Source organism: Corvus moneduloides, chromosome 3 (genome assembly GCF_009650955.1).
Source record: "Corvus moneduloides isolate bCorMon1 chromosome 3, bCorMon1.pri, whole genome shotgun sequence".
In the NCBI taxonomy this organism is placed as follows: Eukaryota; Metazoa; Chordata; class Aves; order Passeriformes; family Corvidae; genus Corvus; species Corvus moneduloides.
The window spans coordinates 98,596,248-98,622,899 of record NC_045478.1 but is presented as its reverse complement, the minus strand read 5'-3'; the positions used below and the strand labels follow the sequence as shown (position 1 = coordinate 98,622,899).

At 40.1% G+C, this 26,652-nt stretch overlaps 1 protein-coding gene across 1 annotated transcript in view; it reads left to right on the top strand.

Annotated features, from left to right (window-relative positions):
• Positions 1-26,652, top strand: part of KCNH1 (potassium voltage-gated channel subfamily H member 1) — a 177,567-nt gene that overhangs the window by 18,912 nt on the left and 132,003 nt on the right. The window contains 3 exon segments of the mRNA XM_032102903.1: positions 2,360-2,488; positions 10,100-10,218; positions 17,978-18,370. Of these exon segments, the coding sequence (XP_031958794.1) occupies positions 2,360-2,488; positions 10,100-10,218; positions 17,978-18,370 (641 nt within the window).

Genomic DNA, 26,652 nt, shown 5'->3' with positions numbered 1-26,652 from the left:
TAGTTCCCATGTGAAGTTGGGAAAAACAAGTAGGCAAGAAGAAATTGAGATAGACAATTTTAGGAGCTTTTGAGAAAGGGTAGTGTAAAGGGTGTTACTGGCTAGAAAATTGCTGTTGGCTGCTTTGTGGCAGTGTCTTCTAAGCTCATTAGCAAGTTAGTGATGATTTTACTGGCACAGTTACTTAGCTGAATCTTTTTTCACACTTAGCATGTTTGTTTGCTCATACTTTTTTGGAGGGGGTTGTTCAGGAATGCTACCTCTTTAAAAAAAATATATTGACCCTTGAATACTTTCTGCCATGCAGACATATTTCAGCATATTTCAGAAATGGCCACCAGTGATTCCATCTGGATTTCTCTGCTTCTTGAGCAGAGGCCTCCATGCATCATAGACCCTGCTGTTTGTAGAAGTGGCTGTACATATGGCATGGAATCTCAGCCAGGGTTTGAAACTGCCTGTGTGTTATGCAGGCACAGTGGGAGCCTTAGGAATTGAACTTCGTTTATGGAAGTTGTCCATGGGTTTTGGAGATGCCCTATCTTTCTGTAGCCAGAAAAGATTGCTCAGCACTGAGGCTGGGAAGCAGTCAGGTGAGGCACTGGTAGCAACAACCTCCCTTATATTAACATACCTGGAAAAAAAGCTGCCTTTGCTTCCTTTTTTGAACAGTAACTTGTGAGGTACCTGGGGTTTTCTTGTGACCCTTTCACAGCCAGAAAACACAAGTTGCCCTTGTTAGTAAAAACTATTGCATGAAACATACCATGTGCTCAAGTTAAGATACTGAGCAGTTCAGGGGAAAGAGAATCTGATCACTAGCATGGAGGAGGGTCCTGTGACTGAGAAAAAAAATGAATAGTCTTCTAAGGTCACTCTTTCTAAAACAGACTTTGCTACATAAGTGACAAAAATTGTGTGGTGCTCTTTATTCTGGCTTTCACAGAGGGTCAAGCTCCTGCTGATCCTGATCTTATTTTGGCCCCTGGTATGTAGACCCTTCTCTCCGAACATAGCTCACAAGGGACATGTAAGAAAAATGCTGCTCACAGCAAGCAAGCCTAAATCCTCACTTTGTCTCTTACTTCTTGTGCTTGCAAAAGCAATGATGAATTGTTTTCATCATCACTGAGGGTGTAGAGACAGTCTGAAAACCCAGGTACGAACTCCCTGAGGGCTCAGATCTGGAGTGTCCCTATTGCCATGTACCTCAGAGTTGGAGAAGTCATCTTTTTATGTCTAAAGACTGCAGACTTAAAAATGCTGCCTTCAGGGAGGTCATGTTATCACATACAGTAGCCAAATGCTTTGTTCTGAGCCCTCCAATCAGCTTTTACGCAAATATCACCAAAATCAGTGCGGTGAGTCCTGTGAAACAAGTGGTAGACACTGCCGTGTTACATGGAACTTTATTGGTATCACTAGGGTCTTCTCAGCAGTCTCAGCAGAACTGCCAGAAGTATAGAAAGGCAGGGCTGACTGACAGATTCTCCACTCGAGATGATCTGTGTGGATAGAGGTAAAGGAGAGATGGCAGCAGCATCTGAAGGCTCGTATTGTGGGACCACCTTTTTCTGCTATGTGTAGGCTTTAATCTCTCAAGCAGTTTTCATTAGCAGATCATCTACTGCAGTAATTAGAAAGGTGCAGTTCTGTGCTGGACAACTTTGATCCCATCCATACCTTGTGTTCTGGTCCTTATGGCTGGTTCTCTCCTGAATTCAGCTGAGTCTTGCTTCACACTGAGGGGGGATTGGGAGGCTCAGGACAAGGCAAGCTGGAAGGCAGCTTGGGAAGGGTTGCATGAGGGGATTTGCAGGCTAGACCAGAGCTCCTGGAGCCTGTCTCTGAAGTTTGACATAGGCTACCATAGTAGTTAGGGCATGGTCCTTTTTAGGGCATTCCCTGTTGGCAGGGAATTATAAAGTCAACCAAACTGATCATGTTCTTGAGTTGAGACTCTGTGTTATGCTCATGTCCTAGGCACAGCTGGCCTGGTCTCAAATCCTGCACGGAACCAGCAGGACACTGTTGTGTGCAGCCCTTGCACATACGTGGGACTGTCCTTTCAGGAGATCACAAGGCAGTTCTTAATTTCAAGTGTTAACTTTGCAGGTGACGTTCAGAAATAGAGTGATTCCTGAAGATTAAAAAGCTAAGCAGAGACAGAGCTCTTAAATAAGAGAACTTAAATAACAAACTTTGCTGCTGCTTTGTTATTTTTCCTAATAGGTGTTTGTGAAAAGAGCCAACATTAAAGTTACTTTTACAGATGGCTGATTTGAGATGTAAACATCTAAACTGGCACATTTACTATTCTGCCTGCCATTGACCAACTCTTTGATGTGTTTATTTCCAGGAACACCTGTCTGGTTCTTTGTGAAAATTGCTCCAATTCGAAATGAGCAGGATAAAGTGGTTTTATTTCTTTGTACTTTCAATGACATAACGGCTTTCAAGCAGCCCATTGAGGATGATTCATGTAAAGGTTGGTCTTTTTCACAATTACATATTTATGCTACTTTTATTTGTTTGCCCTGGTCTTGAAAGAGCTGAAGTCCTTTAAATACCCAAGCCAAAGAATTAAATGTTAAAATAGCGTGTAGCTGTTCCACTGGGGATGGCATTTGTGCAAGAAATGGTTGCTGGTTTCTTTAGTGAAATTGCTCTGGCCTGCACTGGAAAGGGTCATTGCTAATGAAAGCCCCAAGTGCTTCAGAAAGCCCCGTTTACATGGTAAATAGGTACTATTCTTCCTTTTAAATATGTTACTAACCCACTCTCCAGCATAGCCTTCAAGCATTCACAATGTTGCTCAACAGCCCTGTACAAATTGTGTGTGAAGCTGTATGCAAAAACTGAGGAATTAACCCTGGCTGAGTCTAGCAAAGATCGGAATAATTTAATTCTGCCTGACTTGATGTTACTTGCCATTATTATGGGATTTCTTAGGTTAAAGTTCTGGACTAGTTTCCTTTAGCCTATGTGAAGAGATTCCAGCTATCTTAAGTGGAATCAGGTTCAAGCTGTCCTGGTGAGTGAAGTAGCACTGCAGTGTTCTGCTCTTAACCCTTTGCTGAGCAACAGCCTGGAAACCTGGAAGCAAACTCAGCTGTGACAGCAGCATAAACTTGCACTCAGGTTCAGATCCTGTCAGAAATAGACCTTCTGCACCCTATGGTGAATTACAGAGACTTGTGTCCTCTGGGGTAAAAAAGGATGTAAGTTCTCCTGTTGTTTGCATTTTTGTAGTATTTAATAATATTTGTAGTATAAAATTAAACAGGAAACTTACTGTGAAGATGAACTGATTTACATTTATTCTCAAAATGTTATTCTTTAAAAACATAGTTTCTCAAAGTGGAAACACCTGTTACCATGAAAAAGGAAGTTCAACCTTGACAAACATACCCTCTTCCGGGCTATGGGGGTAATTTTTTTTCTCTTTTTAATGCTATTTGTTTGGTTCCTTATTGCTTCAATAAAACTAAAAAACTTACCTTGTCAGAAAGTCTACAGTATTTTTTCCCTGCCTAGTGGTCCTCACTGTATCCTGATGAGGAGTGACAGCACAGATAAATTAGCTTGATGCAGTAAAGCTGGCTCTCATTTATTTGCCGGTAGTGAAGGCCCTTGCTTCATTTAGTCAGTTGTTAAGCAGGACTTTCACTCAGGAGTGGTAGCTGTGTCTTTTTGCTTTCACAGGAGTTCCCTTATGTGGAAGAGATAGGCAGTTTGTCCTTCACTTTCAACACAAAGAAACACTAACATTTTTGTTTTCCATTCAAATATATTAAAGAAAGGGAATGCTAATTATTTTTTTTTTAATCTCCTTTGGATCTTGAATTATGCTGTTCTTGCAGTGAGCATGGTAATTCTCAGCAGTTGCAAATCTCCAGCAGTATAGGCACTAAACCTACGCTTGAGTGCATGGATTTGCAGAGGAATTCATGATAAGAAAAATTTCTCCCTCTGGCCCATGGAAACTGGCAAAGTGACTAACAGGTTGCAAACAGAAGAACTGAATGTATTATTTAGAGGCCACTGATTCACAGTGCACTCCTTCCCTGAGTGCCATGTCTTTACGTACAGAAGGGCTTGTGCACTAAATGAGTCTTCCAAATATTATTTCTGGATCTCCTAAAATTAATAAAACTGCCAAAGTTTCATGCTGGTAAAGAGTTGTCAGTCACTTTATACACAAATCAAGCAGGATATAAATGGAACTGCATTTTCTGTTTTCATCCTTAATTTATCGATTTTTCTTCCATAACTTACTTGCTGTAGGCTAGCTTTGGAATTTGGGTGTGTGATGTTGTATTGTCACTTCATGGCTAGATAAGCAATTTCTTGGAAGAGCTGATTTGTCAAAGAGACTTTTACATGCGTGTCCATGTCTTTAGTACTAGATCTTACTGTGCAATTGTATACTGTGAGAGAGGGGAAGAAAAGACAGGTATGGAGTGTAAGATAATCATCTGTAGTAGGCTCTAGGATTCACAGAGTGAAAAAATGTTTTTGGAAAATCTAAAAAAGGTAAAATTGTACTGGCTTGTTCTAAGAACCATTACTTTCACAGACATGAGCTTTGAAGAGGGCATATTCTCTGTGCTGTGTACAATGTTACACGGGAACTTTGTAGCATGATTCTGAAAGACAGCAATTTTCTTTGTAGTGTTTCTCATATTCTCAACCCAAATGAACTCTCAATCTGAAAAACTAAAACTGTGAACTGAAAACTGATTGCTAAATCAATTCTTTTTTCTTCTTTCACCTTCAGTCAGCTTAGCAAGTACTTTTCTTTTACTGTGTTTGTATGTGAAATCAGTTTCCTATGCATATGAGTACTTAATATGTAATAGGTTGCCTGTAGATGCAGATATATGTTAATAAAATGTGCTATTTGCACAGTTGCAGAAGATTATAGATAAGTATTCAAGTTTTTCAAAATCAATGCCTGTATGTCTATGTAGAAAAAAACATTAAATCGATCATGTTCTTGTACTACATAAAGAGCAACTAATCTGTCAGGCTAAGCCTGCTTAGCTGTGGTGTATCTTGGTTTTCTGTCACCTGCTGGCAATTTCAAGCCTGATTGTTCAGCTGCAAATGATGCAGCTCCTTGAGTGAAAAGTGTAGAGCTGTAATGGCAGGTGTTTGACTACACAAAGATGAATAGGCATCTTTTATCTGAAGGTGACTCAGAGGGATAGAAGGTCCCAGTACCATTTTTCATGCTTAATAATTTTTTTTTTTATTGATTAATAATGTCAGACATTGGAATTGATGAAACTAGAAAATATTTCTAAAGTCACATAAAAAGTAGACTTCTCGTAGTCTTCGTTAATTGATTCAGTTAATCTAGAAGATGTTTATTTTATGACTGCCATGGAAGGTAAGTAAGCTTGCTTTAAAATGCAGCAGCTTTAAAAATAGTGTGTTCTAAATAAAACCACTTAAAAATAGTGTGTCAGTGATGCTGATAATATTTTTAAACAACTTCTTTCCACTTTTTCCCGTATGCTTGCCCCTTTAAAAAAATCAGGGAAACTAGGTTTACTTGAATAGAAGGCAAAATCAAGCTATAACATAGCTAAATTTGGCTTGTCAAGTGGTAGGTCACCTTCTTAGCTGAATTTTAAAGTATATGCTATATTTGGAATTAATGCATTTTTGTCTGTATATATCTCTCCTGGTTTGACATCTAACACACCAAGTATGAGATGCTTGAGAATAGTGTATAAAGTGGAATGCATCATTTTATGCAAAACAGTTATTTGTGCAGACAAATAGAAACTGTGCTTGCACTCTGGGTAGCTCGTTAGCAGTTTGCCTGAACAGGTTTGGAATGTATGAATACAATGTGAACATATTCAGGAGCATCTATGCAGTCTCATAAGAGTTAGGAAACAATTCTTTGGATCCTAATTTTTGCTTTTGATACTTTGTTTTTATAGAAAGAGGTGGTCAAATTCAACATCACTGAATCAAATAGCGAATGGTTGTTTTCCTCCAAGATATTGTAGCCTTCTGTGCCTTGTAGCAATCATCAGTTGCCATCTCCTCTGCAGAAGATGCTTTATTTCATTTTGCAGCTGAGCTGTCCTTTGCATAACACGCAGGAGTACAGACACAAAAAAACATTTTGTCTCCTTCATCTTAATTCAGGGAAAAAATTCGCATTTCCTTTTATTTTTTCCTTTTTGTTTCTGCTTTTTTGGGTTTTTTTTGGTTGCTGTCTGATTTTGGTTCTGTTTTTAAAGATGTATTTATATGAACAGAGCCAGTGTTTGAAATATTTTGATGAAGATACACTCTGCTTTCATCTGGATGAAATGTTTTCTTAAAAAAAGGAAACAAATGAAAAGGAAGTAGTGAGTATATTAAAAGTCTTTGCTATGCTTTCCCAGTCCAGATGGAAAAATAATACTGTTTTAGTCATGTGGTTTCAAAGAGAAGGAGCACTGCAGAGAAGCTTCATGGATGCAAGCAAGGATCTTTCATGTGTTGGAATACAAAGGTGGCTTGAGTGGAGGAAAGAACTGCTGGAATCTTGATTTATTCACATTTACACAGAACAATAGACCTGTGGACAAACAAGCTTGTTCTCTAGCAGACAATGGCTTCTTGTTCTGACTCTAGGAATTGTGTAAGTCATGGATCAACAATGTAGTAACAAGGGTTCTGTAACTGCCACAGTTCCTAATGTTTGAATTCTCGAGTTATCAGGATTGAATTGAGGAGAGTGGTAGGAAACAAATAGCTACCTACAAATAAATAATAAATGCTGTTGTGGTTGAGTATCAACTTACTTAAAAATACTTATTTTTTTAATTCTTAAAATATTAGAAAATTGGCCTCTTCAGCTTAAGGCCATTGTTAAATGAAACTTCATGCTTTAAAAGTTTTGATGAGTTAAATACTGCAGCAGAAAAGTATATTTCAGTGCCATATTTCCACATGAAACAAGTCTCAGGGGACAGCTTTTGTAATCATCTTGTCTTGGGTGTTACGAGAAGCAATTTCTATTCACCTCTTTGCGAAGAAATGGTGGAAAGCTGGAAGAACATCATGGAATGCAGGGGTGGTGTAATCAGTGCTGTTAATCTTGAAGACTTCCCATCCTTTTGAAGCTGGAGATGTTTTAATGTCGTCACATTGCTTTGTCCCTGCATGATATTTTCTGCAGAAATGAAAAAGGAGACCAAAAAATGATAAAAATGGATTAGAATCAAAGATGGGGCACAGGCAAGCACTGCCATGGGGTGGTTTCCAGCTTTATATTTGCTTCCTGAATTCCAAACTGTCTTCTCTGCTATGTGAGCTTATTTCGTTTGAGGAATATATATGCCTATATTAGAACCACCTAGGATCATTAGATTTTAAATTTAATTTTTATTTTCTTTGTTTCTAGAGGAAAACAATGTACGTAGGGCTATACCAACTGCTTGTGTTGAAAGAAAACTCCTAATCCATATCATCTGGTTCCTCTGTTCTAGCAGGACTGACACCAATATATTCTCACACCATTTTGAAGCTTAGTTCCTTGTCTTGGAAAGCTCCCTGACCCTTAAAATTTAGTGTTTGTGTTCAGTCCTATGGCTTAAGTCCTATGGCTTACTTGACCCGTCTTTGTTGGATAGATATCTGACCTGCTGTCAGCTGTGACTGTCCTTAGGGTTCTGGAGGGAAAATTGCAATAAATTCAACAGGTACTGCTGTCTTTTCAGGCTTTACTGGAGATGTTATCATTCAAAAGGTCTAGTACTGGCATTTTATTTAATTTTTATTTTCTTTTTCCTATGCCACAACCTGCAGGTTTAACTGTATGTTGGAGTTGCCACATTTTTATCTTTTTCTTTCACAAAGGCAATTCAAGGAGGAGAGTGTTCTGTTCTAAAGATGAAATTCACACACGCTGCACATTGATTCAGTGCCTGGTTCTAGGCACACCATGGCACAGTGGTGGGTATATCTCCAAGCTGGGCTCCCACGTGTGGTACCCTGTGTGTGGAGGGAATTAGGGTACATACTCCCAATTTGTATCCATGCTGGTTTAAAAAGCCAAGCTGAAAAGCACCGCCTTGTGACACAATCTCTTGCCTAGAACAGTTATAATTGCTTTCAGATCAGAGTTTGGAGTAGAGGGTGGGATCCAGTGTTGGTGGGAACAGTTCTTTTGTGTGCCATTTAGGCAGCCACAAGTGAGGGCACAGGAGATGCTTACAGGGGATGCTGAGGAGAGAGGAATGGGTTAAGCTCTACCTTTCAAAAGGAGATAATTCTTGGGAAGTGCTCTGCATTCATAGCCACAAATCGTGCCACAGAGTTGTCTGGCAGTGCTTTTGTGCAAGAAAGCTCAAGTGAGGTGCTTCCTTTTCATCCTCTTTCTGTTTATGTCCAAGTAGCCCAAATCTTAGAACAATGTTTGGAAGAAAATGCACGCTGAAAGTTTGTCCTCAGGTTTTGAATCATCTAGGAAAATGCCCTCTCCATCAATCTGGTTTGATTTGGTAAAAGGAGCTGTCTATGTTATCTGGCATTAGAAACATTTCGCGTCTGGTAAGGGAGGCCGGTTTCGAGTTCCCGGGTGAAGCTGGAACTCCGTGGTCTGTTCTGTTTCTGTCCGGGGCTGACGTTTGCGAACAAGCCCCGTTCGTCCCGCGTCAGCACCACGGCCAGCGCCGGATCGCCCGGATCGCCCGTCCCGCAGCAGCTCCCTCCCGGGGCCGGAGAGGCCGATTGCCCGGGTCCCCTTGGAGCGCATCCCCCTCGGGCCTCGTCGGGCCGGCCACCTGTGAAGTCCTGCACCTGGGTCGGGTGAGGGGCTGGACATGACTGGGCGAGATGCACTTGAAGCTCATAAAGTATACTGGGATGCATCAAAGGCAGCGTGGCCAGCAAGTCAAGGGAAATGATTCTCCTGCTCTAATCTCATGTGACCCCACGTGGAGTACTGCACTCAGCTCCGAGTCCCCCAGCGTAAGAAGGGCCTGTTGAGTGAGTTCAGAGGAGGGTCACGAAGATGCTTACAGGGCTGGAGCACCTCTGCTGTGCAGACAGGCTGGGAGAGTTGTGGGTGCTCAGCCTGGAGAGGAGAAGACTCTGGGGACACCTTATAGCACCTTCCAGTACCTAAAAGGAGTCTACAAGAAAGCTGTGTAGGGGACGTTTTCCCTACCAGGTTCTCATTATAGAGTGAATCATCAAAGTGCTGAGCATCCTTAATTGGAGTAGGAGATGAGGAGTAGGAGCTCAACAGCTCCCAGGCGGTGCTAGCATTTTTCAAGATCAGGAGTAAATGCACTGATACTTTCCTTTCAGTATACCAAAAATATCCAGATGCATACTCTGCCTGACTTTCTGTTATGGCAAAGTACTGCTCATAAAAATTATAGTTGTAGCTAGCTCTTTTGACTGTCATTGATGGTCTTCTATTTTGAGGGGTATTTGAAATCACTGTAAAAAATATTCCGAATTAAAATTCAGCATATGACTTCTCTGCCAGAAGCTGCTAAATGTTTAATTAGAGTTAGAGAAAATCTATCAGTATATTCCCCCTTTTGTTTAGAGAGGGTAAAATTAATGATTTTGTTTTGCTTTTCTGCTCTGCTTTTTATTATCTTATGTATATTTCTCTTCTTATTCCAGATCTATGCTTGATGCATCTGAGGCCAGATTCACTTCTGTTACAGACAATTGTAATTTTCATGGTGCACGACTCTAGTCTTACATCTTGATTAGTCTGGAGTGTCTTTTGCAGTGCTGCGAGATCCAAATCTGGTCATTAGATTTAATATGAGATTATTGTATAGTGGACATTTATCCTTGCAAAATATGCAGTTCATGTAGCAGTACTTTTGTAGAGTCATTGAGTACAAAGTCACAGCAGTCATGGGTTTTATTACAGTACCATGCTGACACCTATTTTCTGGCTTGCTTTTATCTGGTACTTGGTTAAATTATACTCCCTTCTGGTCAGAATTAAAGCAGATTGCTCTGTTTTAACTTCTTTTCCCCCCGTTAGTTGTAAGAGGTTTTATGAGGTACGCTTGTAGCTTTTTTTGGTAATGTGTCTAATCTTGCATGTTTTCTCAAGGTTGGGGGAAGTTTGCCCGCTTGACCCGTGCCCTCACGAGCAGCCGAGGAGTGCTGCAGCAGCTTGCTCCCAGCGTGCAGAAAGGAGAGAATGTTCACAAGCACTCAAGACTTGCTGAGGTAATTTCTTCTTTCCCCAGGAGGCTGTAAAGAAATGTTTTTAGCCTTTGTGGGTATGTCGTCTCTGCGTGAGCCAAGAACTGTCAGTCCTCCCTGCCCTGGGAATCTGAAGCTTGGAATATGGCACATGTGCTGTCAAATGCGTCCCATGACAGCAGAATGAAAACAGGTGTCCCAAAGACTTCCTAATTGCAGTGTTGTGTTCCATATCTTAACGAAGTCTTATAAAGGTGTTCTTAAAATAATACTTTCTTGCTTAATTTCCATTCTTCTGAGGATCTTAATAAGAGGAGGATTGTGGACTGTTTACTTATGTAAAATTGAGGTGAGAAAAATTCAGTCTAGTACACAAGGGAATTCTGGAGAATCCATGACATGGTTGTTCTCTGAATTAATTTATGTCTGGTTGCTTTTTAGTGGGATCCCAACCCTGCATTACCAGCTGGTTAAAACGTGTTTCAGTTACTGGTGTTATGGACAGAACAGCTGTGAGATGCCACAAGCAACATTGCAGGCGGATCAGGAGAGTGAAACCTTGTGATTTAAGTAGTCTCTCAAAGTCTCGAGATAAGCTCTAGGCAGAGAAGGCTCCTTGGAGCACTTAGGGTTTGAGGGCTTTCGCCACGAGGGGGAGAGACTGTCCCAAGTTTCCTGTAGCTGTCTCCTGGGCCAGTAGCAGGGTCTCCCTGGCATAAAAACAGCTTGGGGAGAGGCTTGATACGATGTTAATGACAGCACAGCCAGTATAACATGGCAGTCCTGTGTCGCTTCCTGCTGTGAATGCCATGGCAGCAGCTGTGACTAGTCAGTAATTCTTGATCTTCCTGTGCAGCTGGAGGTGTAAGGCAGTGATGGGTTCCATGAGGTCTCCATATAGTCAGTTATACTATACTCTGTTAGTTTTGTTGTGTACGTCTTAGTTTCTATGCCAACTAAAAGTCTCCTGCTCAGGCCTGTGTCATTATCACATATAATGATGAAATTCCCACAGACAGGATCTACCTATTCAGTATTTAATACAGAAGTACTCAAGAAGGGGAAACCAGTTTCTGTTGGAAGTACAGAAATAACATGGATCATGCTAGCACAGGGGAGGGACAGACATTCACATGGACACCATAGTGCAGGAACACCATGTGATTAGCACATGTCCACCCTGAGGTTGCTTTAGCATCCTGGAATTTGGAACAGTTTTCCTTCTTATCCTACTCAAAGCTTCATATCAAATAATCCTTTCTTCTCCTTAGATCTCTACCCCTGAATTTTAGTTAATGCTAAAATGTAGGCAGCAGAACGTAAGGCAAAGGGTCTGAGGTTACTCTGTTTGGCTCAGTGAACCTCAGTTTGGACCTCAGTGACTACATCTTACCAAAACATTTTGCAAGTCCGTGTGCTCAACAAGTCTTTGCAAGTATTCTTACTGGCACAGCCAATTGATTCATTACAAATAATAAAGGGCAAGTGTATAGTTTACGTGTCTGAAATGAGTTTCTTTAATTGCTGACTGAGTATTGCAGTCATAATTTTACAAAGAACATTAGCCCCAGCTGTGATGTTAGGTAGCTTTTATTTCTGCTGTAATTCCATTTAAGTCAATAAAACTACACTAGAGAAAAGAAGAGTGCAGATAATCATACAGACAAGACCACTTTTCTTTATTTGAAGATATATGGGGTGCCAGGCTCCTTATTCTGCAAAGGTTTCTTGATAGTATTGAATATGGGATCTCAAACTGTTCCCTGTTGTATTTTCAAATCTTTTTTCTTTTTTTTTTTCCTTCATCCCTGCAGTAACCTATTTGAAATTTTAAAATTCATCCTTTTTCTTTTGCTACTCACTATGACACTTCACATCAATCTTGTTTGCATGAGAAGGCTCCACATTTATTGCAGTATTATTTGTGTTGCTTTTAGTTATCTATCACTTATATTTTTGAATGTCTCAGAAGGCGGTTGCATCCTAGAACCTGAGGAGGGCAAGGTGTTGGAGCCTGCCACAACAGCTTACAATTTTTTATTGTTTATGAAGCAGTTTAAGAAAGGTGTTAGTGACAGACTAACAGGCCATGGATAATACAAGCTTCAGTCTCTGACTTTCTCCAGTAGGCATAGATTTTTTTTTTTAGCCTGACTTCTCTAATAGCAGTCATATGAAAACTACCCAAATTAATGATGCAATCAGCACACAGGTGTTAGGTAGCTCTGAGACAACATTTCACAATAGGAGTTTATAAAGTAACTGATGCATTTCTGTTGCTCTATCACCAAAGAGCTGATTGTAGGGATGGTGTGCCTTTGCCAGGCAGTTCTGGGCAAACCAGATTGTGTCAAAATTAAAAAAATTATGATAGTTATGAGAAATAAAAGCAGAAAAATTATAATGGTGCTTAGCAGCACTGATTAAGAATGGAACTTCTGCCATTTTTTTTTTTAACATTGTTTACCAGGAACTTATAACTGCCATTAAAACTGCCAATCAAAATATTGAGGCTTAGCACCTAGCCCTTAGCTTGGGAGCAATTTGGGTGGATGCTTGTGAAAACAAAAGCAAGGGAGAGTGAGAGACAGCAAATAGGTGCAGTTGAAAGCACGAAAAGGAGAGATTACGCTGGAAATGAGTGAGTGTTTGTGTGTTGGCTCTTTTTTTGCTCTCCAGTCATACAGTCTTAAAAATAAATGAATCATTGTAACCACTTTTGAGGCAATTTATGACTCCTGATTTGGGATATATTCACCATCTTGAAAAAAAAAAAATTTTTTTTTTTAAATTTTTCTGTGTTTAAAAAAGAACACAACCTTGTAAAACCCATGATGAAATTTGGCATTTCTGCTCTTGGAATAAAATTCTCCAGCTTCAGAGAGCTATTAAAGCATCATGCATCATTACCACAAATAATAAATGCAGATAATACAGCTGTATTCTCTGATGAATCATAAGTAACTGAAATAATACTTTCATTAATAAATTTCTGAAATAAATATTTCTTTTACTATGATAAAACTCTATAACAGTGAAAAATCTTCCAAAACCAGAGTTGTTTCAATTATTCAGAAAATTGTAGTAATCAAATTGTCCAGTGCACACGAATGGAAGCTCAGCATATTGGTTTATACAGTTGTGTACATTTTCTTCATAATTACTTTCATATTAATTTCTTGGGGTTTGTTTTTTTGTTTTCCTCTCCAGGAGAAGTAACTTTACAAGCAGTTTGAATGTAGTTAGTTCATGTGTGTGAGTAACCACACCTGACTACTTCAGCAAACCTGTCTCAGGTTGGCACTACACTCCCTAGGGGCTGGAGGGCAGCAGGAGCACCTTGGAATAGGGCAGAAGGTACTTTGCATCGATCTGGGTTTGCTGGATGGTGCAGAGAGTGGTGTTTATAGCTCTTCATCTCCTGATGAACCAGGGGTGGTGTGTGTGTCTGGAAGGATGGTGAAGAAATAGACTCGGTGTGGCCCTTGGTGTGAAAAGTGGAGAAAGGAGCCCTTGTAACTTCCAATGCATTGACATGAGAAAACTTTGATCTTTAGCACCAAGCTCTGTGGTTTGCCTGCAGATCTGAGCTCTTTTGTTGTGCTCTATGATAAAGGCACATGCTTGTTCTCTGAGATTATTAAGCTTTGTTGTGGGCGTGTTTCTCTTCCTTCAGTGAAATGAAGAATTTGGTGCCTTTGAAAGCTCTTGGCTGGCGGCCCTAGGCACTGCGAGACTTTTGCCAGTGTGCAAAGCAAGTTGCCTTTCCTGAGAGAGAGAGTGTGAGCTGGGGCAGTGCCCTTCTTTCACCTCAAGCTGTGAAACCATCTCCAGCAGTGCCAGTGAGATGGGGTGGTTTTGCAAAGGTGCATGGCAGTGATGTAGTGAGAGGGAGCCCAGGCTAGAACTTGTCACCTCCACCCCACACAAAAAGAGGACTGGAGGCACCTCAGGCTTGCTGCAGGTGGCTTTCCCCACCTGGTGAGTGATTGGAATCCCTATTCCTTGCTGCCTGTCTCCTGCCCCTCCATTCAAGATTCATGTTCACAGTGCTGGTGCACATCCTGCTGGAGACCAGCTAAAGCCATGGCCCCTGGTCTCTTTAAATAACTATTGGCAGAGCTTCACCAGAGACTCCAGGGGGGTAACAGAAGTTCAAAAGACTTATTAATAAGGTCCCCAGCCATTCAGATAGTTTAGAGGATGTTTACTTTCTCAATAGGAAGGGAAGGAGATCAATCCACCATCAATCCTTTTATTTTCCTGTGCTGTAGCCCTTGCACCTCAAAGAAGCAAGGAGAGAGTGCTTTGTATTTGGTGATGGCATTTTAAAACATTGAAGCAGCAGTTTATTTTCTTAACGAGTTGGAACTAGAAATCTGTTTTTTCTGCTTTCAGTTCAGTTTTACATTCCTACAGTTCCACTGGCTTTATTTTAATGGGTTTTTTTCTATTTACGGCAAAAAAATGGACACCATAATTTAGCTCCTTCTTTTTTGTTGAACAGAGATTGTTCTTGCCTTTTTCCCTATTTGGGTATACATTAGTATATTTTCCAGAAAATCTAGTTTCGTTGATGCAAAATTTCCACGAGTTCTTGGAGTACAAAGAGAGCAGCAGTGACCAAAATGGAATGCACGATACAATTCTCAGTCTAGAACTTACATATGTATAGATAAGAACCAAGCTGACAAGAACTAACAAGTTTTTTTTTTCAGTTTTTCATGGTTGAAGTTCCTGTGCTGATTAGAACAGTTACCAAAATATTGAACTTATTCATATAATACCAGGGGTTAAAAAATAAGCTGTAGCAGACCTGTGATTGCAGAAGAAGCAATTATGCTTTCCTGCTGCATTTGAAGGGTGATCCCGTCTCCCCACACCAGTAAAATCTCAGCATTAGAGCTGAAATCCAGCTAAATGACTGAAAAATGTTACTATTGATGGAGGTGCTTGGTTTGCTGATCAGTTATTCCAGTGAATGAGTATTGCAGAGGACTCTCCTCGCCCAGTGAAGTGTATTTCAGGCTTAGGGTCCTATGTTAGAGCTGCTGCTCATGCAGAGCCTCATAAAAGCTAGTTGCAACTCGTTGCTTTCCAAGTGATTCAGGTACAGCTGCAATGTGCAAAAGGAAGGGCAGGAGGTATTTGCAATATTGATTTGGGATAGAGCTTTTGTTGAGAAAAGACATCCCAACATCTGTTGCTGGGAGTGCAAACAAGCCTTGAAGGGAACGATGCTCTGAGTACACACACGGACTCAATACACAACCTATGCCTCTTCCAGTCACTACCAGTGACTTCTGGGGACTGCATGGGCTTGGCCAGTGCCTCCTGCAGAGAAGCAGAGAAGAGAGACTGCATGTGCCTTGTGCTGCTTCCAGCTCCTCTCACCACAAGACAACATTATTTAATTCTTTTTTTTTTTTTTTTTTTTTTTTGGTAGTATGGAGAACCTACATGAATCAGGGTCAGGAATGACAGACTACGTAATACTGCAGTGAACATGTCTGAGTCCTAGTTGGGTCTGCAGGGGAAATGTTCCTTTCTCCTCTTTGCTGTCATTCTAGAAACTCCGTGAAACAAAAATACTGAGTCCTCTTGGTTTCTTTTAATCAAAATTTTTTCAAACTCTTAATGCCTCTGTGGTAACATGCAGGTCTGTCAGAGCAGGTCATGTTAATTGTCTTCAGGAGAACATACTGGACTCAAAGTCAGCAGGCTTGCAATTCCATTCTCGTTTACACATGTGCTAGGAACTGTGACCTGACAGTGTCTGACGCCTGTTGTGTACACGAGTGATTATGTGAGGTTCAAAGCAGCAGGGAGTTTCATCTGAGACTGTTTTGTCCAAGTAGAACTTTTGTAGCTGATTGGGTTTTTTTTGTCCCCTTTGGCTGAAACTGTTGGAAAAAAATCTCACCAGTTCACCAAAAAGAAAAAAAAAGGCACTCAGAAAAGCCTGAGGATAAAATCCATGTCTAAATAACTGACATTAAAAAAGCTGAGATAAGGAGCGTGAAAGGAAGACATCCTTCTATTCTAGCTGTGTTGTCTTATCTTTTCCCTGAGAAAAACAGCCATTTAATTTCCTTCTCTGCTTCCTATTGCTCTGAACTATGTGTAAATAAATGTGAAAAAGGAACCATGCTCCTAAATACTTCTCACAGGTTCTGTGAGTTTGGCATTACCAAACACATTTCACTTGAGCAAGCCTCTATCATCCTTTCAGTTTACTTTCATAACTCATCCAGGGTAAAATTAATTTTAAAATTTAACTTCTTTATTAGGACACAGGTTCTTGATGTTGATTTCACCCTCATGTATATCCATACGTATAAACAAACACGTTCTTATTCATAGGTATGTGAAAGAAACTTGAGTTCCCAAGAATTAAATACATGATAATACTGTTTTCACAGCAGTGGGCAGAACTGGAGAGAGAGCAGACATCAAATGGGCAGCACTGATTGAGACTGCACTTATGCAAAACAGTGCTCAGTGTCAGCATGTGCTCAGCTTGAGGTCCAGGGTTTAAAACACATGCTGGCAGATGATCGTTTGCAGTAGTGCTTTCCTGAATTCAGACCTAGCTGCAGTGTAACTCAACAGTGTGCCTCGGCAGGTCCCCTCAAACCCTGCGTTCAGTTTGGAGCGCCCTACGGCAAGAGGGACATTGAGGCATTGGAGTGTGTCCGAAGAAGGGCAATGAAGGTGGTGAAGGGTTTAGAGAACAAGTTTGATGAGGAGCAGCTGGGGGAGCTGGGGTTGTTTAGCCTGGAGAAAAAAGAGGCTCGGGGGGACCATTCACTCTACAGCTGCCTGAAGGGAAGGTGTAGTGAGGGGGAGATTGGTCTCTTCTTCCAGGTAACAAATGACAGGACCAGAGGAAATGGCCTCAAGTTGCACCAGGGGAGGTTTAGATTAGATATTAGGAAAAATTTCTTCACGGAAAGGGTTGTCAAGGATTGGAACAGATTTCCCAGGAAATGGTGGCATCACCATGCCTAGAAGTGTTCAAAAGGCGTGTGGATGTGGCACTTGGGGGCATGGTTTATTGGAGAACATGGTGGTACTGGGTTAATTGTTGGACTCAACAATCTTAGGGGTCTTTTCCAACATAAATGATTCTATCTTTCTACTATTCTACACCATCAGGTAGTTAAGACACTGAGCTTCTTTCTCTGAACGAAAAGTTGAAATCCAAAATGAGTTTATTGAGGCTAATGATAGATATCCGTGGGCTTTGGACCTGCACAGCCCAGAGAAGAGGAAGAAAGGCCTGTGCATTCCTGACAGATTGTAGTTTGAGACTGTTTCAGACATGGTATAGTGAAGAGTTAAATAGCCAATGTTGAAAAAAATGTAGTCCAGTGGTCCTGCTGCTGGACTGGAACTCCGTTGTGTATTGTTCCTGGTTTTGCCAGCAATTTCTATTCTCACCTGCCTTCCTGCCCATTCTTGCCCATCATTTTTCTGCCTCGTCTGTCTAGATAGCTGAAGGAGTTACCTCTTCTCTGTATGCCTTGGACACCCCACACATTAGGTTTAGAGTCAAAAAATAATTAATGGCATTAAAAGAAACAGCTGTTCTTAGTTTGATGCTGATTTGTGTAACAGAATACTTTTCTTGGCTTGCTTACCATTTCATGGTGATAAAAGTAGTTAATGGACATGTATTTTTATGAACTGTTGTACTGAGCTTGAGAAACTACAGTATGAAAAATACCATGAAAAAAAGTAAGCATGTTTTCTTTTTTCTCTGAAATCTCTCTGACTACAGGTATTGCAGCTGGGTTCTGAAATCCTCCCACAGTACAAACAAGAGGCACCAAAGACTCCACCGCATATAATTTTGCATTATTGTGTTTTCAAGACTACCTGGGACTGGATCATCTTGATTTTAACCTTCTACACTGCTATTTTGGTCCCTTACAATGTCTCCTTTAAAACCAAACAGAACAACGTGGCATGGCTAGTAGTTGACAGCATTGTAGATGTCATTTTTCTGGTCGACATTGTGCTTAATTTCCACACCACCTTTGTGGGGCCGGCAGGAGAGGTGATCTCTGACCCCAAGCTGATTCGCATGAATTACTTGAAGACCTGGTTTGTGATTGACCTGCTCTCCTGCCTGCCATATGATGTCATCAATGCATTTGAGAATGTTGATGAGGTCAGTATACCAGTTTAAATTCCACCCATTAATTATTACTCGACGGTTGGGAGGAGGTGCGGGAGAGAAGAAAGGAATTTATGTTTTTAAATTTATTGAATTACTGTACATATGTCTCTGGTAGCCACCCACAGCATGCATAGAGGTTTGCTTATGAGTCCTAGCCAGAAGGCTCATTCTTTAATTGCTGCTGTAGTTTCTGCTGTTAAAAATCTGTGTTTATTTTCCTTCTTTCTGCATCCTCAGAGTTCAGGAGGGCAGGTAGAGGCAGACAGCAGCACCTCTGTACAGCACTGAGGAAGACTGCTCCATCTGCCTTACCAGGAATAGTTTGAGCTGTGTGTCAGGACAGTTTCTTGGGGCAGGCTGTGCTTGCTTTCACTCATGACCAAACAGGGTATTTCTGCTAATGCCAGTTCTTCACAGGAACAACTGAGAAGTAAAATACATTTTTCTCAGCTGCTTCTAGTACTCTATAGCAGGTGGCAAAGAGGCAGGCAGTGACTCACTGAATTGTCTTAGAGCACCAGAAAGCACTGTGCGGATATCTGGTGATCCGTGCAGCATTGTTTGGCAACAGTTGTTTTTTGAGGAAGGTGAAGCAATTGAAGATGCTTGTTTGGTAATTTCATAATTGAATTAAGGGGTAGGGAGAAATCTGGAAATCCAGACTCCTCCTTAGTTCTTCATTTCTCTGGGAATAGATCACAATCCAGCAAAAGAACTAACATTTAGACACGTAAACCCAGAAAACTAGTATTTTGTAGCTTCTTGTTCTTTTGGATCAGTCTGCCAAGGAAATGCTCCTAAGGTAAATACATTAAAGTTCCATGCCTAAATAGTTCAGAGAGCTAATGATTTGTTAGTAAAATCTTAAAGAGGATTCCAGCAGTCTGCTTTCTGGTTACACATTATAAAATCATCAACTAACTACATGTCTGAGTTTATCTGTGACACATGCTAGAGCTGTAAGATCCAGAATCACAGAATCACAGGCTGGCTGGGCTTGGAGGTCTCTGGAGGTCATCTAGTCCAACCCAGCTGCTAAAGCAGATTCACCCAGAGCCAATGGCACAGGTAGGTTTGAGTATCTCCAGAGAAGGAGAGGGATTTGCATACCTACCTCATCAGTATTTAAATTTTAGCCTGTAAAATTTAAATGTTATGACTTCCTTTAAAATGTGCCCATGTTACAAAGGACAGCCTAGCTATCAAAAGAAAACTATGCCAAGTGGAACATAGGCAAAACCAAACCCCATTACTTTTTAAAAATTACACTATTTTTTAATAAAATTTAAAGTGGTTCTCTCAATGACTTGGGGGACAAGTCATTAGGTAGGCAAACTATTAAATGCAGTGAAAAAAATGAGATGATATTTGATATTTAATTCCCTAGAGAAGTTTTCATTTTATATCAAGCTACAGACTGAAATAACACAAATTAGATCAAGCAAAAAAGCCTTGCGAGACCTGTCCTTAAATATTTGTTTGTTATATGAAAGACCCAGACTGCAGATTATTCTGCAGGGCTTTCACATATTACTTTGCCATGACACTGATAGACCAATGGAAGGACTAGCCATATGTCGGTTTCTGACATTTAGACGAAAGGGTAAAAATAATAAATAAAATTTAAAAATTAACGAAGCAAGAGACAAAAAAAACCCCAAAACACAGGAAGGAAGATTTTCCTGCCCATGGCAGATAGAGGCAAGCTGGGGAAGATTTTGCTGAAGGAACACTTTTTAACTTTAGACTAGTGATGTGACCTACAGAACATCCCCGAGGAAAATGTTTGTATCAGTGGCTGTGACAGCCCTCATACTGAGCACAGATGATTTTGGACTCATGGTAGCAATTCTGCAGAGAAATTCTTGTGTGAGTTTGAATTTCTCCAGGTTCTCCATCTCAGTGTTGCCTTGTAGCAATGAGAAGCTGATTGGTACTTCAATTTTCCCATGGCTCTTCAACAGTCTCCTTAATCAGTATAACAGTGTTAGTTTTAGTTATTCTACTATTGTGCCCAAGGAAAAAAAAGAAATCGAGATTTCTGTCCTTTCAAGACTGTTCATCCCCATTTCCCATAGTGGGTTCTGACATTTGGCTGGTATAAATCATCGTAGAATCATTAGAGCAGAGTTTCCACTGGTGTAAATTGCCATGCTTCTATTAAGGGCTCATGGCTGGTTTTTATGGGACCTGAGGGGTTTTGCCAGCAATGCCAGCAGAATAACACAGTGCATATCAGGAGAGGGTTTGGGGCAGTATATGCTGATCACTGTTTCAAGAACTGCCTGTAGAGGGAAAGATAACCTTTTATTAAAGAAGAAAAAAAATAAAAGCCACATTCAGGGAATCTTGAAAGTAGAAATCTTTGCTTTGTATCTTTTTTTTTCTGTTGTGTAGAGCATTCCCTTGTGGGTCAACTCCCTTCCTTTCTTGCTAGTTTAAATTTTACCTCTCTCTTGCCCTGGATTATACACTATAGAACTTCACAGCTGGATTCAGTCAGGTGCAAGGCTGCCCTGCTGACATGCAAGTAACCAAACCGAACTGTTATCTGTGTGTCACTTTAATTTTGCTAGAGGGAATTCCCTTGGAGCCATGGCACAGGAGTCAGTCAGTGGCCATGGCTGCTGCAGGGAGGGTTTTTTTGGTTTTTTTGTTTTGTTTTGTTTTTTTGTTTTTTTTGAAGTCCTAATGTGAATTTTCTTTAAAAAATTGCCAGAGATTAAATGATACCCAGTGTCAACAGCCGTGATAAAATGAGATGAAGAATATGAATTGCTGTTTTCCTGGTCTGATGTTTTCCATACATGATTTTAAACAGGAGGGAATAGAATCCTGGTTTTGTTGCAGTCCCCATAATGAAGGAAGACTGGGCCAGGTGGAAGCTTGCTTATTTTGCTGTCTGCTGTCATTCTCTGTTAAAAACAAAAGCCACTGAAGACGCTGAGGATGTCATGGAAGAACTAACTTGACAAGTCAATTTGTTTTAAGAATGCTGTAATTACCATAAGGGTAATTGATTTGCAAGGGACACAGGACCTGCAGCACTGAAGAAGTAAAAAACTGTATAATAGGGTATTGAGGGGTTGTTTTGCTCTGGGCAGTTTTGTGACTGGCCCATCACTTAGCTCTAGATTAATAGTGAAACCATTTTTGTCATCCTTAAAATGATCCACTAATTGTAATAGGTGAAACTAGAGTTGATCAATATTTTTGGCAAGCAGATACTCAATTGAAAAAATTCTGGTATTGGGGTTTTTTTCTATTTTGAAGTAACTTTTTTTGTTTTGCAATTTACTTCATTATTCCATTATAAGATATAATAGAAAATATTTTCTTGAAACAAAATTGAGTGTGACTTCTGTGGTTTTTAGACAATTTCAAAATTCTTTGGGTTTGTTGCAGTTTGGAACATTAGTATATTTTCAATTCACATTTTTCAATATAATTGAAATTCCAGTTTCCTCTCCACATGGTTGAGAATATTTTTGTCCACAAAAATAATTTGAATTCATTAACTATTAATCAATACAACTATTAATAACTACAATTAATTCAAGAGGCACTCAAGTATGAATAGCCACTTTCTACAGATGGAAGAGGAAAGAAAAAACATTAATGTCTTTGTTCAAGGCCATATAATTAAATAAGAGACTGATCTCAAGTGCTGTGCTCAAAGAGACAGTACAGCATTTCATATTCAGACATGAGCAGGATTCAACAAATGAAGAAATGAATAGCTGTAGAGAAATTTCTGTTGTTACCCAAATGAAAGTAAAGTTATGGATGTTTCTCCTGGCTTTTATATATTGGAAGCAAATTATACAGTTAAATACTAATTATTTTCTTGACCTGCCACGGAATTTCAACAGAAGAAAATATACCACTGACTGATGAATCAACTTAATGTTAGGCTCGAGCTTTCTATTGTTAAGAGAATACATCATCCTGTAATTTAGTCTGAGTAAGAAAAGAAAACGGTTTAAAATTTAAACAGCCCTTAAAACATGTGGTGTTAGTCTCTTTCAAATTCGAGTGATCAAAATAGCATTTGTCAGTAATTCCTTACAGTAATTAGTATTATTCCTCACTTAAGGAAATACCACCTACTTTGGGGGATAATGTTATCTTTTTGTGTTCAGACATCAGTCAGTAAATTTAACAAAAACCAGGCTTAAAGAAAATTCCACAATTTTTGCCAAGAACAGTGCAATTTAAGACTTTGAATTCCAAAGCATATTTTTGCAGTGTCATCTTGAGCAATTTTATACTGTGGTTTTCATCCATAATGCCATAAGATATAATTTATATTGGAAAAAATTTGACTTATTGCATGTGATGCTGTTGTGAAATCTCATCGTAGGGGTGGAATCCAGTCATGTCACCACCATATAAATCTCTGAAATAGGGAGTTTGTAGTAGTAATTGCTATATGTGTTTGAGCAGAATGCTGTGATCAATTGTTGGCTGATGCCAAATTGAGAACCATATATCACTCTATTAGTTGAAGTAGAATAGAAATAAATGCATAGTAAAAGATCATCAGGAAAGATGTATTCAATATAAATGATCTAGTGCTCACTTAAGTGAATGGATAGGAGAGAAGCGAGTGTGCAGGCAAAGAAGATGTACAGCTTTGAAAGGCATAAATTTATGATGATAAAAAAAGTTCCAGAAAAAAATACAATGCAGAAATAATAGAAGTAAATTAAGATAATTAGTGCTAAGTGAGTGTGGTGTAGCTGGAAAGTAAACAGTGAGTTGAGAGAGGAAAAAATGAATGTGTTGCTGGTCAAATTGTTGGCAACTCTCTGAGGCAGTATTTTTGCAATAGATTAATTTAAACCTTGTTAGTGGAATAATCTCTCATGCTAATACAAATCAGCTATCTAGGAATGACTGAAGTAGCTACACTGGAAAGCATGCAACTTCCCCTTTCTTTTGCCATTGCATGCAATGAGGGGCAAGGGAATAAATTATCATATTTACAGTTTTATGGAATAAACTGGGACCCATAAAGAAAGATCTTGGGTTAGATGAATTTTGCAAACTGGAAAATATAATTTTTAAAAGAATTTTAAAACTGTAAACAGCTGAGTAATATGAAATCTATTTGAAACACTAGTTCACCACTCTTACTAGAATCTGTCCAATGAGGCAGTGCTGTATTTTGCATGTGAGTCTATTGCTAAATCTAGTAATGAATGAATAATTTTCTATGGCTAATTGCAATTTTAAAGTAGTCATAACCTACTTTTTATGTAATGTCTTTAACAAAAAACCCCAGCTGTGTATCACGGAGTGTGATCCAGGCAGAGAGGAAATGTTGGCGAATTGTGGTTCTTGGATGAGATGAAAGTAGATGAGGAGGGATTAGTAAGACCCTGTGGACTGGGTGACATCTACTGGGGCTTCTGGGGAAGGATCAAGCAGTTGGGTTATTGTCCCTGAGTGGGGCAGGGGGAGGGCTGGAACAGGCGCCTTGGATTGGGGGTGTGATGATGAAGGAGGTCTGCTTGGTTGGGTGTCCCTGTGTAAGAAGCCCCTGAGAAACAGGACAAAGCCCATGGGAGGTGTGTGCTGAGGGCTGTAACCTGCCAGAAACCCTCGGAGCATGGCTAGGAAGGTTCTTGGTATGGCTCCTAGGTGGTATTTGGAGCTTCAGAAGGAGCTTGGGGACCTTGAACTGTGGAAGAAGGGGTGTGCAATGGAAAGGAAAAGCAGTGGTGGAGGAGGAGGGCTGCTTGTCTGACTTCTGTCAGTGCCTCTGTTCTGCAGCATGGCCCCAGGGGGCTCTGCCAGGCAGGAATTATTCCTTAGCAGACAGGTAGGTGGAAGGAGTATTTTGGGGAAATGCAAATGGTGTACAGCAGATTCCTGGGGTAAAGTGCACAGCAGGATGTAAACCAGGTAGGGAAAAGAAGCACTTGCTGTTCCGAGTCTCCTGGGGATTCGAGTGAGGCTGTCTCTCTTCTCTGTCTGCTTTGTGCCACATCTCCTCACCCTCGATTTTTTTTCCAATCAAATATGAGTTTTTCTATCTTCCTTCCTTAAAAACCCAACCTCCATGCTACCCATCACATGCCTTTTTTATGCTGCCCTATGAAGGGGCAGGCTGTCTTTTCCCCCTAAATCCTCAGTTTTCCAAGTTGTGTTGATGCTGTATATAGGCACTGCAGAGCTCTTATGCCTTGGAAGACATTCAGGGTTAAATTCTCTCCTCTGCTTCAGGTGCTGACTTTATTTTAATTCTGCTACCTTCCTTGGTTTTGCCCAGGCTCATACACCTTGGTGGCTCAGAGCCTCTCTGCTCCTCTGCTGATGGATAGCCTCTCCCAAAGGAGAATTCCAGATTAGGATGTGTTGCCATGTCCCTGCCTGGTGTAGCCCCACTCTGTAGGTTCTACTGAGGCTTTATGATGCCAATTGACTCCTCTTCTTCTGCACTCCGAATGTTCAGATTAGTCTTTCTGCTAAGTCACAGATAAGTAAGGGTGTTACTGGATTTCAGAGCTACTTCTTCATAGCTTTGGAAGGCCTGACATGATTTATCATTCTGTTAAAGAGAGAATAGTAGTCTACATAAGCTATTCAATCTGTATCAGGCTAAATGAATTAAAACGCTGAGTTACATTTTCAGTGATAATGTATGGTGATAGCCTTTGTCCAAGAAGGAGAGCTAACTGAATATATTAGATTCTGAATTACTTCAAAAAGCTGCTGTTAGAGGGAGACTTACACTGCGTATAAGGGGAAGCGTGTTCTAGACACAGGGATCAGTTACTCTCCTCTTTTCCCCCCATTCAGCATACTTGTATCGATCTGAGGCAGAGAGTCAGATGAGATGACAAAGGGTATTTTTTTGAGTAGCTAAGTGGTTGCTCTGTAGTCTATTTCATATTAGGGATGGGATTAGAATTGGAAAGATGGAGAGGTATTAGATGCCAGTAACAGTAAATCCTTTTTGGGTGTTTTGCCTCTTTGAGATTAGTAAAAGCTTCTGGAACTGGCTGTTGCTTTGAATCAGAAGCATTGGGAAGCAGATTGTTGTCTATTGGGGTTAATTTTTTATTTGCTACTGCAGAAAGTGAGATTTCTTTAGGTCACTTATGTGTTGTCTTTGTTCTTGTTCTTTCTCTCAAAGTAAAAAGAAAACAGAGTTTGTTTGTTTCCTGGTTTTGTTGTTTTTCTGAGTGTGCATGTATGCATGTAAGACAAGCGTGGACATAGTTTTACAAATGAAAAATCAGCCTTCCCATCTCTTCCCACACCCTGTGCTCTTATACATGAATTATTGCTGTTTCTCCCCAAATTCTAACCAAGCTCACAGATGTCTGACTAAAATAAGCTTTAAGAGTCTGGAGATGTTTTCTTCAGTGCTGAAAACCACAGCAGTATCCAGAGGGCTTAGATATTGATTTTGACCTGTGCACATAACGTTATCTCATCTCTTGGTTGCTAAATATGGCAATGTGTAGGAAAGGTCGTGTTCTCAGACCTAATTAAGAAAATCAGAGGAGACAAGTGACGGAAATGTGTAGTCCTAATGATGACCTGACAGGGCTGCCAGGTTACTTCAGATAGGCAGAGCCAGGCTGTGGCATGGCAGACTTCAAATAAAGTGTCAAGAAAGAAGGCAGTGCTTTCTATAGCTCTCACCTCACAGTAGTGATAAACTTGGTTCATTGCCTCTCCTTTTGGAATAAATAATTTTTTTTTTGTCTGTTTCATTCTCCTTCTTTTAATGGTTAGCTTTTAGTTTCCTGCATCTCCCTTTAATTGAGATGAAGCCTGAACTTTAGCAGTTCCATATGAGAGAAAAGTGCTGGAAAACTTAGGAAAGATTTGTGCCAATACGGAATATTTCTCTTTTTAAAAATAGATAGTAAGTAGGAAGTAAATTATCCTTCCTTTGAGCCTAGAAAAAAAATCTTAATGCTTGGGTTAAGTGCATTTTCTTTCTATACATGTAAAAAGTGAATAATGGCCAAAAAAGTGAATACTGTCATGTGGATTGAATCTATTACTAAAGTACTTGTGCTACTGCAGCTGTAGGAGGTGGGGTGAATGTAGCATTTTAGTTATTTTCTGAAGTTGTTCATCCTACACCTTGTTTGGAATGGAAATTTAATTATTTCTCACTTTTTTGGGGGGAGGGGGGCAGGTGGGGGGGGTCTCAGTTACTTTTTATGGCTGTTCTGTAAACAATTTTTATTTTGATTTTTTTCTAGGTGGACTTTTATTAGCCAATGAATTGAGTTGAATTTCATTTT